A 13,639-nucleotide genomic window follows, 5' to 3' on the forward strand; every position below is an offset into this window, starting at 1 on the left:
TATATATTCGTTATATCGAACAGCCCTACTGTCAACCATGGAGGCATGGTAGCTGACAGTGATCTGAGCCAGGAAACCAAACAATTTAAATATAATCTACCAAAATCCAACCAGAAGTGTTGTGATGGTCCGATCGAGGTGCAACTTGCTGTGGGACATTTAACCAAATATCAATGGGGTGTGTATATATTTGAGCTCGTGCACACAACTCTTGTTTTTTAATTAATTAAAAGTTGTATGCTGTACAATCATTCAACACGGCTAAAAAAACAATTCAAAGAAATTATTAAAAGCTGAAAATTACCATGACAGTCATGCCCGTGATGAGTCAGAATAAACTTCTGGCCACAGCTGTAAGTGCTTAACAACATAAGAGCATATGTGACGTTTGTAAAACTTGCAGCTCTTTTTGTGCTTCATTCAAATCCCAAATCATAAACATGAAGGTAAGATGACTTTGTTTGTGTTATATGAAAGTAAATTAAACATCTTTGGGTTTGGGCTGCTGATCAGAAGCTATGAGCAGCTCTGTTCACCTTTTTATTTGCAGGAATCTGTAATTTATTTCCGATTTGGGGCAACGCAAACTAAACTGCCATGACTAAGGAGTAAAGTAAAATGAGGATAGGTAAAAGCTGCAGAGTGAAACATGATCAGTGGCACACCTGCGCTGCTGCGGCGCTCATTATTAATGGAGCCGAGCGTCTAAATAGACAGGTCGTCAGTTTATTTATGTAGCACGTTTAATCACAACAGATGTCGACTTCTCAAAGTCTGGTGCTTGGAACTGCTGCCCGTCAACTGGGCGTGGGATATAAAATTGTAGCATTGCTGATCGTTGGCGAAGGGCAGATCCGTGCAAGAACTTCTAAGTGAAATAAATTGACTTTAATATGAATCAGAAAGAGTGAGATCAGTGAAATTTGTTCATATGAGAGCCTCCCAGTCCGGACTGCAGCAGCAGCAGGGAGAAGAAACAGCAGTAGGCCTCTACATAATAGTAGTTTTCAGTTTCAGTCAATATTACAGGATAGAGAAAATGCTACTCTTGGCCACATGACTCCTCTCAAAGGGCTTAGATTCACAAACGTGCTACGTGATACACTGCTACACAGAATCAGCATTGTCTTGCAATGGTCACAAGTCAAGCAATATAAGACGTATCAATGTACTACACGGGACACGCACTCACTGATGAACAGTGTTGGGACTAACGCGTTATTAAGTAACGCGTTACAGTAACTACGTTATTATTGTGGTAACGAGCACGGTAACTAGTCATTATGCCAAAACCCGGAACGCGTTACTCGTTACTGGGATTTAGATAGGCTCGTTATTTGTTACTTTGTGTGGTGGCTATCGCGGTCGGAGCTTCCACAGATTCAATAACATTAGCAAGTGGTGGAGGCAGCAGGTGGATGAAGGAAAAGGGAAGCAAGAGGAGAGACCCGAGGCGGCCGCCGGTCCGAGTGTCAGGTGAACTGAACTTCAGGTAAGAAGTTATGACCTGCAGTCTATCTGGGTCAGATATAAACCAAGTTTAGGTGGAGTTTATTTTCGTTATTCTGACTTTTTCCGTACTGCGTACTAGCTAGCATGACGGAGTTTCTATACAGCTGGGTGGTGCTATGAAGTTAATGATGTTGAACTTTATTTTGTTCATAAGTTATTAGAGTTGCCAAACGTCCCGTCTGTATTCAGAGAAAATATTACGCGTTTCTTATTGAGGTGAAAAGGAACAGTTTGTCGGTATTCAGCTACAATGAAAAAGACACAAAGCTGGAGTTATTCTGTGTCTTTCGCTGCACAGCTGCCTCTTCTTCTCTCATTCTCTCCCCTCCCTCTCCTGTTTCTACTTCAATCATGAAACTGATCAATGATCAGCTGATCGGCTTTTCTCTCTTGTTTAGTTTATCGCCCACTTTGCGCCAGAAAGAGGAAACCAGCGGATGTCGCGTAAACAACAGCAGCACGTTTAAGCTTGATCAGCTGTTGTTAGAATTTATTTAATATTAATTTCTAGTATCAGCTGATGTTTGCTGGAGCCACAGCTGTAAAGCTGCTGGTCATGATATTGGTTTGGTTATGTGGTGAGAGGGAAACATGAAGATGAAACCAGGAGATGTCCTTACTGAATCATCAGAGCTGAACAGGTGATGGAGAAACAGGTTTACCTTTTAGGTGACATGAATGAGTTGAAGGGAAGTTATGAACTGTTTCTGAGAGACAAATAACACCAGGATCCTTTTCTAAGTAGCTGACAGCTGGTAACTGTGCAGGGGCGGGTCTAGCAAAGTGTTGCCAGGGGGGCAGGTAGGGCATTAACAGGGAAGGGGGACAAAGAATCTTTTCTTCATTCTCATTTAAAATGTCTCAGCTTTTAAAAAAATAATTATCTGAATCTTACAACAAACATTGATAGATTGATGCATATATACCATCAGAAACAGTGAACATCACTGTCACAACAGTGTTTATTTTCATTCAAAGGCTTTATGATTTTTCCTATAATGGTGGGCCGGTCTCTAGTCAAAATGCCCGGGACCATTTTTTCTGTCCCAGTCCAGCTCTGTATGCAGCTCATCTGCAGTCTGGTGTTACCTACATCTTCCTATTCAGAAGGCAGAATTTCCGAGTTCTGAGTACAATCGAAAGCACCACGACTGCAGTTTTTGTGTTGGATGTAAAAAGCAGGCTAGGATAGAATCAGGCGTGGGATTTCTCTCGTGGAAATGTGCACATTATTTTTTCCTTTCTATTGGTAGGTGGCACAGTGCACTTGTGGCAAGTAAGCAAGCTAGAAGACTGGCAGTCTTGCTGGGTATCCAGTTACGGAAGCAACACATTAACAAGAGAATTCTGAGATAAAACCAAAGTTACTTTCCCTAGTAACTAGTTACTCTGAAAGTAACGAGTAACTTGAAGTAACTGAGTTACTTTTGATAGAAGTAACTAGTAATGTAACTAAGTTACTATTTTAAAGTAACTTACCCAACACTGCTGATGAATAAAGACGTCCTGAAAATCATCATTAAGCATGTCACACCCGACATGCTACATGTTACAGCGGGCTGTTTTTATGTTGATATCAGCCACTGCACTGAGAGTGTCAGTATCCCACCAAACTGCTGACTCGTCATGAATCACACCTGCAGACTATACGCCTGACTTCACATCGGTTTGGCCTTGCAAGTTAAATTATTATGTTTTCACAGCTCGAGTCTTTTGCCCATTAAAAATGAACAGTGCCTCTGTAATTCTATTCAAAATGATTCATTTTTAGGTTAGACTGAAACTGTTTCAGAGCTCTGAGTGAATTTCAGGTGTCAAGTTTGACTGAAAGTTAGTTGGGTTTTTGATGTTGTTGTTTTTAACATATAATCTGGTGCTGTGTTCACTTCTGCATCTATCTGTGTGATTGTGTTTCTAATAGTTACAGTGGCTCCTGCTGTTTTAATGTTTTACCTGGCTCATTTAAAATAAAAGTAAAATAATCTATTTTTGGTAAAAAAAAAAAAAAAAAAAAAAAAATTTAGCTCATATATAAAATGACTTTGGCTCTTTATTTGTTTTGCATGTATGCCAACATCAGCTTGCTCACAGATACACTTTAAAGTTATTATAAGCAGACAACGATTCAATTTAAGCTCAGTAATTACTTCAGCATGATCCGAGTTATGTAAAAATGACTATGGGCTCATCTGCGTGATTACAGATGCTCTGCAGCACTATATGATTCAGCTCCACTGCTGCAAACCCAGATTCAAACTTTGCATTGCCTCACTCCACAGTAGCCGCTGTTATTAGCCAGATTTTTCGTATTAAGATCCTGATCATTTAGATTTGGAATGACTGCGATGCTGTATTTGAGTTATTCTTATAAAAGCTAAGTTATCCTGGAGTACTGGTCTGAAGTAACCCGTAGCACAGCTGTGACTGAACAGGTCTGGTTACAGTGAGGTGTCATAATGACCGTCTGTGGGGATTAAATCAGTCCTGCTGTGTGCACAGCTTCAGTTTGTTTCCTGTCGCAGCTCTTACCCTGTCTCTGCTCAGATCCACCGCTGGCACGCGGCTCACATGTCCGGTGACGGTGTCGTTGGACAGGTACACTCCCAGGACCACCGCCAGCACCAGAACACCGAGGAGGCAGAACAGCAGCACCCGGGCCCGGGGCATCCGGACCCGGTCACAGCCGGGCAGCGAGCCGCCGCCCCCGCTGCTCTGCTGGAGCGGCTTGAACCTCCGGCCGGACCTGGACATGACTGAACGCGCAGAGCCGCTCCTGGCGGTCCTTACAGCTACGTGTCACAACCGGCTTTGCAGAACAGTGGAGGAGAGAGAGTCACACAGGAAGTGGAGGCTGTTGAGAAGCAAAGCCGAGGGGGACATCCGACACAGCACGCTGCCCTCCTGCAGCACAGCGGCAGCCCATCATTAGCTGCAGCTCGGCGGACTCCGGGGGTCGCAGCTCCTAGACGCAGCGGCCCCGCAGCTCGAAGACACGCCGGACATGTTGGAGATGTTCAGTGGAGCTTTTAATCCATCATAAATTACAACAGAGACACAAACTGCCGCCTGTAACGCCTCACTTTCTGTCGTAAAACTCGTTTTAATCCACTTACAGCTACATCAGAGAAACACTACAAAAATGAAGTAACGAAGCAAGCTTATCATAACTCCACTGCCGCGTTATTCCTTTTAAAAATGTTTAATTTTAACCCCTTCTCTTTACGGGACATCTCCACTGAAAACTGCACTGCTTCTTCTTCTGTGGTGCCTGTAGGGGGTAAAGACGTAATCGCCACCTATGGAGCGCAAAAGGAACTACAGTAAACAACACAACACTTTGTTAGGTACATCTTCTTGTTCTTGCCTTCAGATTGCCCTTAACCCAAACACTTCAATTCGGCTTCCTGGAAAGTGTTGGAAAATTTGAAGGAGAACATTAATTTGGGACTTTTATTTGTATTTTCATAGGTTTTACAGTTTTTTTTCTACTGATACAGACATTCCCCGTGGCCATTACTCTGCACCAAAGTAAATAAGTAATAGATTTTTGTCATTTTACACACTCACTACTTACAGTTTAAGCCTAAAGAGTCAGATTTCTTTCATTTGCTACAGCAGCATTTCTTTAACATGTAACGTGTAAAACTGAGACATACAGTTAGGATTGCAGTTCTTTTTCTTATATTAAAATATCTCAGGGATTATATGTATCACTAAGCTTCAGCTTCCTGTTTTTAGCTGACAGGAGTGGCACCCTCCTTTTGTTGGGGGGTGGCACATTCATCTGCTAGTGTAGACAGACCTACAGTCATCTGCTGCTGTAGTTCGTCTTGCACATGCAGAGATGCTCTTCTGCATCAATTTGAATTTCAGCAGGTTGTATTGATCATGACTACATGCCTAAATGCAGTGAGTTGGTGGCATGTGATTGACTAATTAGATATTTGCAATAAGCCGTTGAATATAATTGAATACAATGCCTTTATTGTCACAATACAGACATACAATGAGATACAGAGCATCTCCTACTCAGTGCAAACATGTATATAGTGCTGCACAGTTATTGCAACACTATATACAAATGGACAGTATTTACAGAAAAAATATATAAAATGTGCAAATATACAATCTGATAAAATTAAATAAATAAATCAGTCAATATGTAAATAAATAGTGTTGTGTATATACAGTTTGGGTTATTGCACAGTGATGGTTTATAGAGGGAAATCCTTGGAATGGGGGGTGAACTGTGTTTATCAGTGCATGTGTGAGTTCAGGGTGGTTATGGCTTTTGGGAAGAAACTGTTCTTGAGTCTGTGGGTCTTTGTGCTATTGCACCTGTAGCGCTTCCCTGAGGAAGCAGGTTGAACAAGTTGAAACCAGGGTGGGAACTGTCTTTGATGATGTTTTTTGCTCTGTTGAGGCAGTGGGAGGAATAAATGTCCATCAGAGAGGGGAGAAGGCAGCCGATGATCCTCTGTGCTGCCTTGACTACACTCTGAAGCCTCACTCTATCTGCCTTAGTGCAGGTGTAGGTGTGCCCAATGGAGTGGCCATTGAGTGTATATTTTCTACTGCTTCTGCAGCACATTAAACTTCAGTGCTTTGCTGTGACAAAGCAAACATGTTTTATTTATTACTGTTTCTCCGGATTTTTAAGTCTTCTGACTCTTTAAGGGTTTAAGTTTAAATCAAACCTTTTAAACTGATGCATCAGAAACGTGTAATTCACAAATATAATACTTTGACATGAAGTTATTATTTATACTTTGGTTCTTTGTAAATTACCACTATAATATGTGTTCTTACGATCCAAAATCCTGCCTCTGAAAACAAAACAGACATATATACAAACGGAAAACGTACAATAAACCCCAAACACACCATTTTTTCTGTACTAACTCGGGAATTTTTAACCTTTTCAGACAAATACACCTCATATACACATACATGTGACATTTTCCTGTTAACAGGATAGTTTACTTTGACTGTAAAAGTTGCTTTTTTGTGTGTTTTGACCCACTGTTATGACACACTTCTCTGTCCCGCCAGATTTGAAGTCCCGCGATGTTGATTGGCCGAGATGCCTGTCCATCTCTTCACTTCCGTGGTGACGCATTCCGTACAAATAGGAGGTGAGCGGGTTTTCTGGGGGTCTTTCGCGCGCTTCTACAGCGAGCAGTCCTCGAGTTAGTGTCCAGCAGCTCGCTGTGATCCCGCGAACAGCTTCGACCTGTACCTGGAGAGCTGCTCACACCCCCGCCCCTGAGACAGAGACGCCTGAGCCCGCCAACATGCATGTGATCAAAAGAGGTGAGCGCTGCGATGTTGTAGCAGGCCTCGGTTAGCTTCGTGTGGAGTTACCGGTGATTCTGTCTGCTGTGGGGTTACATCATTTAGCGACAGGCTGGTTAACCTGGACTAGTGAGGAGCTGGTTAGTGCTGCGTAGTGATGGCCAAATGAAGCTTTCCGAAGCACTGAAGCTTGTATTGAAAAACGGTTCATTACTCGAAGCTTTTCAACACAGTCCTCTCCGGTGACATCTGGTGGCGAATATTTTGAAGAGCAGCTTGAATCTGCAAAATAAAACGGACTGCTCAATCATCACTGCTCACTCAAGAGTGGAGTCCTCTCTGATATTGGGCCACCGTTCCGTTGCTTTGAACATGTAATTGGTTTTGTTTTCTCGATTGGGGGGCTGAAAAAATGTAATGCGTATTTGCGTAATACATTTTGATCAATAAACTTTCCCTATTTAAATATGCACTATGGTGTGGCCTTTCTTTGCTCATAACTCCTTGATGTTGGTAAATACAATAAGTGAGCAATATATATAATATACATATGAGAATGCACAGCACATTATGGAGTATGCCCCTGCTGTGGAGTCCTGCCTCCATCTACTTGTCATTTAATCACTGGACAGCTGGACAGGTTCATACAAAATATTAGATGAGGCCAATTGTCCTATACATATTTTTGACCTAGGGGTGGGATTGATTGTGAACTGGAAAGGGAAAATGCTTAGGGGGCTGAGTACGGCTGCATCGTCACTGATTTGTAGAATCATTTTGATTCGATACAGGATTCAATTTGATTGGAATCTTGAAAGTTTTGCCTCAGTCAGAAATATTACAATTCTGGTCATGTATCAGTATATATCCATAATTTCGTATCTATTAAAAGAAAGCTGACACATGTGAGACTTAATTAGAGATGTAAACAGAGAGTTATGAAACCTGCAGCTGCAGAAGCCAGCGGAAGAAAAAAGAGGCAAACACAGCGCGGACCCGACGACACACCAAAATCAGATTCTGACGCGTCGGGTCCGCGCTCTGTGTTTACGTTTGTATGCAGAATCCGTAAACCTGCTCCCAGTTACTGTTTTAGCTGTATGGTGTTTGACGACATGTTGTGAGGTTTAACCTGAGATGCTGGCGTTTCAGGCATAATAACGTTAATTTACAAATCGACACAGGATTGTAATGAATCAATATCACTTTATTCAATTTAGCATGGATTGTAATCAGAAAGGCGATAATCAAAACCCACCCCTAATCAAGAACTTGCAAAGTAAAAACATGATCTATGTCAGGTAGCCCTTTTGTTATTTACATTAAAAAGAGGATTAGTGTTACTGTGCGCTGGCTGAGTCTGTTTCTTTTCTTAGAAATAGTTTCTCCTGCCCTGGAGAAAATCCACTTGCATGGAACAGAAGAGGCTGTGGAGTGCAGGAACCACACTGCAAGCTGGTAGATATGCAGGTATTCCTGGGTCCTGCAGACTATCACCTAAAAACAATAAAAATGATTTTCTAAACTGTGTAGCAATGTAATGTACGTATAGTGTCAAATACATTTTTGTAGTCTTCATTCAGCTTTAATTCACATGGAAGTGTTCCTAAAGTCATATGCTGTAATGATATTTACATTATGAAAACATGATTTTGGACATTTCAAGTTTTTCACTTCGGCAGATAAAATGAATTGAGCAAAATCAACTCAAAATATCTCCACACGCCAGAACGTCCTCTCTTCCTCGCTGGCTCCATATCTGTCAGTGGAATGATCACCTCGTCGCTCTCTGTCACCATCAACACACTCCACGAATCCGGTGGATGATTCACTTCCTCATATCCGTTTGAATCAGGTACCGAAGCAGTTACGTGCGTAATGAAGCTTCGGACGTCACTGGTCTCGTGACTTTTGCCAAACGAAGCAAGCCTCGACACAGTGCTTCTGAACCAGTGTGTTGTTTTTTTTCGACACACGCTCCGGAGCGTCAGCTTAAACGTGTTTAAGTGGTGGTGGTGGGGTCGGTTGTAGTTTGACAATATGGACTTAGTCTTTGTCTTAAAAGAGGTGCCAAAAGTTTTTATAGCCTCGCAGTGCAACGTCATAAAGAAGATCTATAAACCCTTACAACACCTCCTCTTTGAAGGTAGTTTTGACAGTGTGTTCAGAGTTTGATCTGAACTGTAATGTTCAAACCTTACAGTGTTGAGCAGGTCTTGGCGATGATTGGGAGAAAGAACTCCCAATCATCAAGAAGAGAAATCGGTTCTTTTCCTGTTAGGAGGGTTCAGGGAGGGGCAGCCATCGACTGGTTGGAGGATGAGGGGAGATGGAAGGGAAAAGGAGCAGAGGGAGGAAAAAATAACAACTAAACAAGAGAAGAGAGTAGAAAAAAGATTAATGACAAAACACAAAGAAAAACGATTAATAGAGACGAAATGCATCATAGGAAGAAACTTTACTTTTGGGTTGAGCCTCATCTAAAGATATGATTGTCATCTTCATGCCTTTTTGAGCCTCAGTGTAGCCCCTTGTTATCTGAAACAAGCAGGTTTAGTTTTCTGCCTTTTAAATAAACTGTCCTGTGATTGGTGCCGTGGACTCTGACTCAGCCCAAGACCAGCCTGCCATTTTTCCAGCTTGTGTAGTTATGAGGGCCCAGACTTGGTTGATTCCTTTATGAGGTCAGATCCCTTTGGTGACGGGATCACATTTATCTCTGGATCTAAGGTTCAGGCCAAAGTTCCACCTGCTGACAAAATACAACCAATCCTGAATTTGGTGGTTGTACCTACTGCCTATCGTACCCAGGTATTGTCCTTAGCACATGACCATCCATGGTCAGGACATTTGGGAGTTAACAAGACCTACAGCAGAATTCTGAAACATTTCTTCTGGCCAGGACTGAAATCTGATGTTGTTCAATACTGCCGTACTTGCCATGTATGTTCATTTAAGAACATTATGACTCTCTCAGGTAATTAATTTTTTTTAAATCCTCCAGTAGCATTAACTCGCGCAGAGACTCATAATCATCACCAACTCTGTTAGCAGCACACCACTTATCAAAAAGAGCCCCTTTTTCATGTGCAAACTCCACATATGTTTGACTGCTGGACTCTTGTGGTTCCTAAATTTCTGCCTGTAGGCCTCAGGTACCAGTTCATAGGCACGTACAATTGTTTCCTTCAACACTTCATATTTCATGCTCTGCTCTAGCGAAAGTGAAGCTACTACCTCCTGAGCTTTGCCCGCTAATTTACACTGAAGTAAAAACGCGTTTCTCTATTTTTCAGATGGACGCCAAGAGCGCGTCATGTTCGACAAAATCACATCTCGCATCCAGAAGCTTTGCTACGGACTCAACATGGAGTTTGTGGACCCAGCCCAGATCACGATGAAGGTCATCCAGGGTTTGTACAGCGGCGTCACCACTGTGGAGCTCGACACGCTGGCGGCGGAGATCGCTGCCACTCTCACAACCAAGTACCCCGACTACGCCATCCTCGCAGCACGCATCGCCGTCTCTAACTTGCACAAAGAGACGAAGAAGGTGTTCAGCGACGTCATGGAGGACCTGTACAACTACATCAACCCCCTGAACAAACGCCACTCCTCCATGATTTCGAAAGACACACTCGACATTGTTCTTGCAAACAAAGACCGCCTTAACTCGGCCATAATCTATGACAGAGATTTCTCCTACAACTTCTTTGGCTTCAAGACTCTGGAGCGCTCCTACCTGCTAAAGATCAATGGCAAAGTAGCTGAGCGTCCGCAGCACATGCTCATGAGGGTGGCTGTGGGAATCCACGGGACGGATATCGAAGCAGTCATCGAGACCTACAACCTGCTGTCAGAGAAGTGGTTCACCCACGCCTCCCCGACCCTCTTCAATGCTGGAACCAACAGGCCGCAGCTGTCCAGCTGCTTCCTGCTCGCCATGAAGGATGACAGCATCGAGGGGATCTACGACACGCTGAAGCATTGCGCCCTCATCTCCAAATCAGCTGGAGGGATTGGCGTGGCAGTCAGCTGCATTAGATCCACGGGGAGCTACATCGCCGGCACCAATGGCTGTTCCAACGGGCTCGTCCCAATGTTGAGGGTTTACAACAACACAGCGCGTTATGTTGATCAGGGGGGCAACAAAAGACCCGGCGCCTTCGCCATGTACCTGGAGCCCTGGCACTTCGATGTGTTTGACTTCCTGGAGCTGAAGAAGAACACGGGAAAGGAGGAGCAGCGAGCCAGGGACCTGTTCTACGCCCTGTGGATCCCTGACCTCTTCATGAAGCGGGTGGAGAACAACGAAGACTGGTCCCTGATGTGTCCGGCCGACTGCCCCGGGCTGGATGAGTGCTGGGGGGAGGAGTTTGAAGAACTCTACACCAGATATGAGAAGGAGGGGAGGGTGAAGCGTGTGGTGAAGGCTCAGCAGCTATGGTATGCAATCATCGAGTCGCAGACAGAAACCGGGACGCCGTACATGGTCTACAAAGATGCCTGCAACAGGAAGAGCAACCAGCAGAATCTGGGCACCATCAAGTGCAGCAACCTCTGCACGGAAATCGTCGAGTACACTAGCAAGGACGAGGTGGCGGTTTGCAATCTGGCCTCTGTCGCTCTCAACATGTACGTCACCCCTGAGCGGACTTATGACTTTAAAAAATTGGCATCCGTGACCAAAGTAATTGTCAGGAACTTGAACAAGGTTATCGACATCAACTACTACCCGGTGGAAGAAGCCAGGAGGTCGAACATGCGCCACAGGCCGATAGGAATCGGGGTCCAGGGATTGGCTGATGCCTTCATCCTTATGCGTTATCCCTTTGAAAGCCCCGAGGCTCAACTGCTCAACATCCAGATCTTTGAGACTATGTATTATGCCGCTTTGGAAGCGAGCTGCGAGCTGGCCGCCGAGCTTGGCACCTACGAGACGTACGAAGGCTCGCCGGTGAGTAAGGGCATTCTCCAGTACGACATGTGGGAGAAGACGCCAACGGACCTGTGGGACTGGAAGCTGCTGAAGGAGAAGATCGCCAAACATGGCGTGAGGAACAGCCTGCTGCTGTCCCCAATGCCCACGGCCTCCACCGCCCAGATCCTGGGCAACAACGAGTCCATCGAGGCCTACACAAGCAACATCTACACCCGCCGGGTGCTCTCGGGGGAGTTTCAGATCGTCAACCCCCACCTGCTCAAAGACCTGACAGAGAGGGGCCTGTGGAATGAGGAGATGAAGAACCAGCTGATCGCTAACAATGGCTCCATCCAGGTAATCATCAGCAGGAAGGAAAACCATTAAAGATGACAGACATCTCTAGATTCCAGCTTCTTAGGTGTGAACTTCATTCTGTAGACTAAAATATTGATTCCCAAACATTTCCTTTACAGGAAAAGATAAAATGCCACTTAACTGCTTTTAAATATATACATTTAAAGCTTCAAGACTGTTGGAAAAAAGCATAATGAAATTAGGCAATACTCCATCTCTTTGCTGTTTTTCATCCTCTTTAATCTTGAATAATTAGTCTTCTAGTTCATCAATTAAAAAACTAATTTCGATTAGGTGCCACAAAGTAAATCATTGAACAGTCAAATATTTAGAGGATCCAAAGTAATCTGTGAAAACACGAAGAAGGAAATCAGTCATCTCAGTCTAACATTCTGAAATGGTCCAATTATTTTTGTAACTATTTCGTTTCCACAGCAAATTGTTTCTTCCTGTTAAAGGGGAGTTTTTCCTCCCCACTGTCACGCAGTGCTTGCTAGGTCATCTGTTGGCGTTTTCTCTCAATTGTTGTCGTTAGCTTACAAAATAAAGCACTGTGACATGAGTGTTGTTGTGATTTGGTGCTACTTAAATAAAATTGAATGCAAAATGGTTTTAAGCATCACATTAGCCCTAAATTCTGGTCTGTGTCCCAAATACCATCAGCTGAGAAGTTTAAGATGTTTTAAGCTCAGGTGGGTTTTTTTTCTTCTTGTTTTTACTCCTTTGTGTTTGAACCTGAAACTTTAGTTTTAATTATTATTTTTTAATTTTGACAGAACATCAATGAGATCCCAGATGATCTGAAGCAGCTCTACAAAACCGTATGGGAGATCTCCCAGAAAACTGTAGTCAAGATGGCCGCCGACCGTGGGGCCTACATCGACCAGAGCCAGTCCCTGAACATCCACATAGCAGAGCCGAACTACGGCAAGCTGACCAGCATGCACTTCTACGGCTGGAAGCAGGTGAGTGTCGAGCTGCACGAGGAGTGAAGCCTCACCGTGAAGACATGTTGGGGTTTAAAATAACTCCGTCTTTCTCCCACCGCAGGGTCTGAAGACTGGGATGTACTACCTGAGGACCAAGCCTGCCGCCAACCCCATCCAGTTCACCCTGAACAAGGAGAAGCTGAAGGAGGCACAGCCGGCCACGTCCTCGGAGCAGGAGATCAAAGAGCGCAACACGGCGGCCATGGTGTGCTCTCTGGAGAACAAGGACGAGTGCCTGATGTGCGGCTCGTAAACGTTTCCGACCTGCTGAAGCCCTGGATCTTCTTCCTTGACTTAAAGCTTCTTCCACTACAGTTCAGAGTTAAAAAATCAGTATTGTATAAAGTAAACTTCCTGTCGACTCAAAGACAGAAAGCACTTACTGTAAAATACATTTGAGACTTTTTCTAATAAAACTTGTGTTGATTGTGTAAAATCTGTTTCATTGACTCTTTGTCTGCTATAAACAAAATGGACTGAATCTGTTTGTTTTTTTTCTTAGTTGTATTCACTGCTGTGACAAAATTGTGCCACACTTAACAGAACTGCAATCAAGTGTTTATGA

The 13,639-nt window shown here is 43.7% G+C and overlaps 2 protein-coding genes across 2 annotated transcripts in view; one reads left to right on the top strand and one right to left on the bottom strand.

The window, feature by feature from the left end:
* Positions 1–4,791, bottom strand: part of qpctla (glutaminyl-peptide cyclotransferase-like a) — a 10,256-nt gene extending 5,465 nt beyond the window's left edge. Inside the window, exon 1 of the mRNA XM_005929993.3 lies at positions 4,042–4,791. Within this exon, the coding sequence (XP_005930055.1) occupies positions 4,042–4,263 (222 nt within the window). The 5' untranslated portion in view covers positions 4,264–4,791. The remainder of the gene's footprint in view (positions 1–4,041) is intronic.
* Positions 4,792–6,607: 1,816 nt separating this feature from the next.
* Positions 6,608–13,510, top strand: LOC102304890 (ribonucleoside-diphosphate reductase large subunit). The gene is made up of 4 exons (XM_005929991.3): positions 6,608–6,825; positions 10,104–12,085; positions 12,862–13,050; positions 13,136–13,510. The coding sequence occupies exons 1-4, from the start codon at positions 6,807–6,809 to the stop codon at positions 13,325–13,327; spliced, it is 2,382 nt and encodes a 793-aa protein (XP_005930053.1). The 5' UTR covers positions 6,608–6,806; the 3' UTR covers positions 13,328–13,510.
* Positions 13,511–13,639: the final 129 nt, after the last annotated feature.

This window comes from Haplochromis burtoni, unplaced genomic scaffold, assembly GCF_018398535.1.
Source record: "Haplochromis burtoni strain Fernald_Lab_line unplaced genomic scaffold, NCSU_Asbu1 Contig_128, whole genome shotgun sequence".
Taxonomy (NCBI): Eukaryota; Metazoa; Chordata; class Actinopteri; order Cichliformes; family Cichlidae; genus Haplochromis; species Haplochromis burtoni.

Excerpts from the sequence above, each read along its gene's own strand:
- LOC102304890 (XM_005929991.3), top strand. Across the intron at positions 12,086-12,861 it reads CTAACAATGGCTCCATCCAG|AACATCAATGAGATCCCAGA; the intron begins GTAATCATCAGC and ends TAATTTTGACAG. Across the intron at positions 13,051-13,135 it reads ACTTCTACGGCTGGAAGCAG|GGTCTGAAGACTGGGATGTA; the intron begins GTGAGTGTCGAG and ends CTCCCACCGCAG.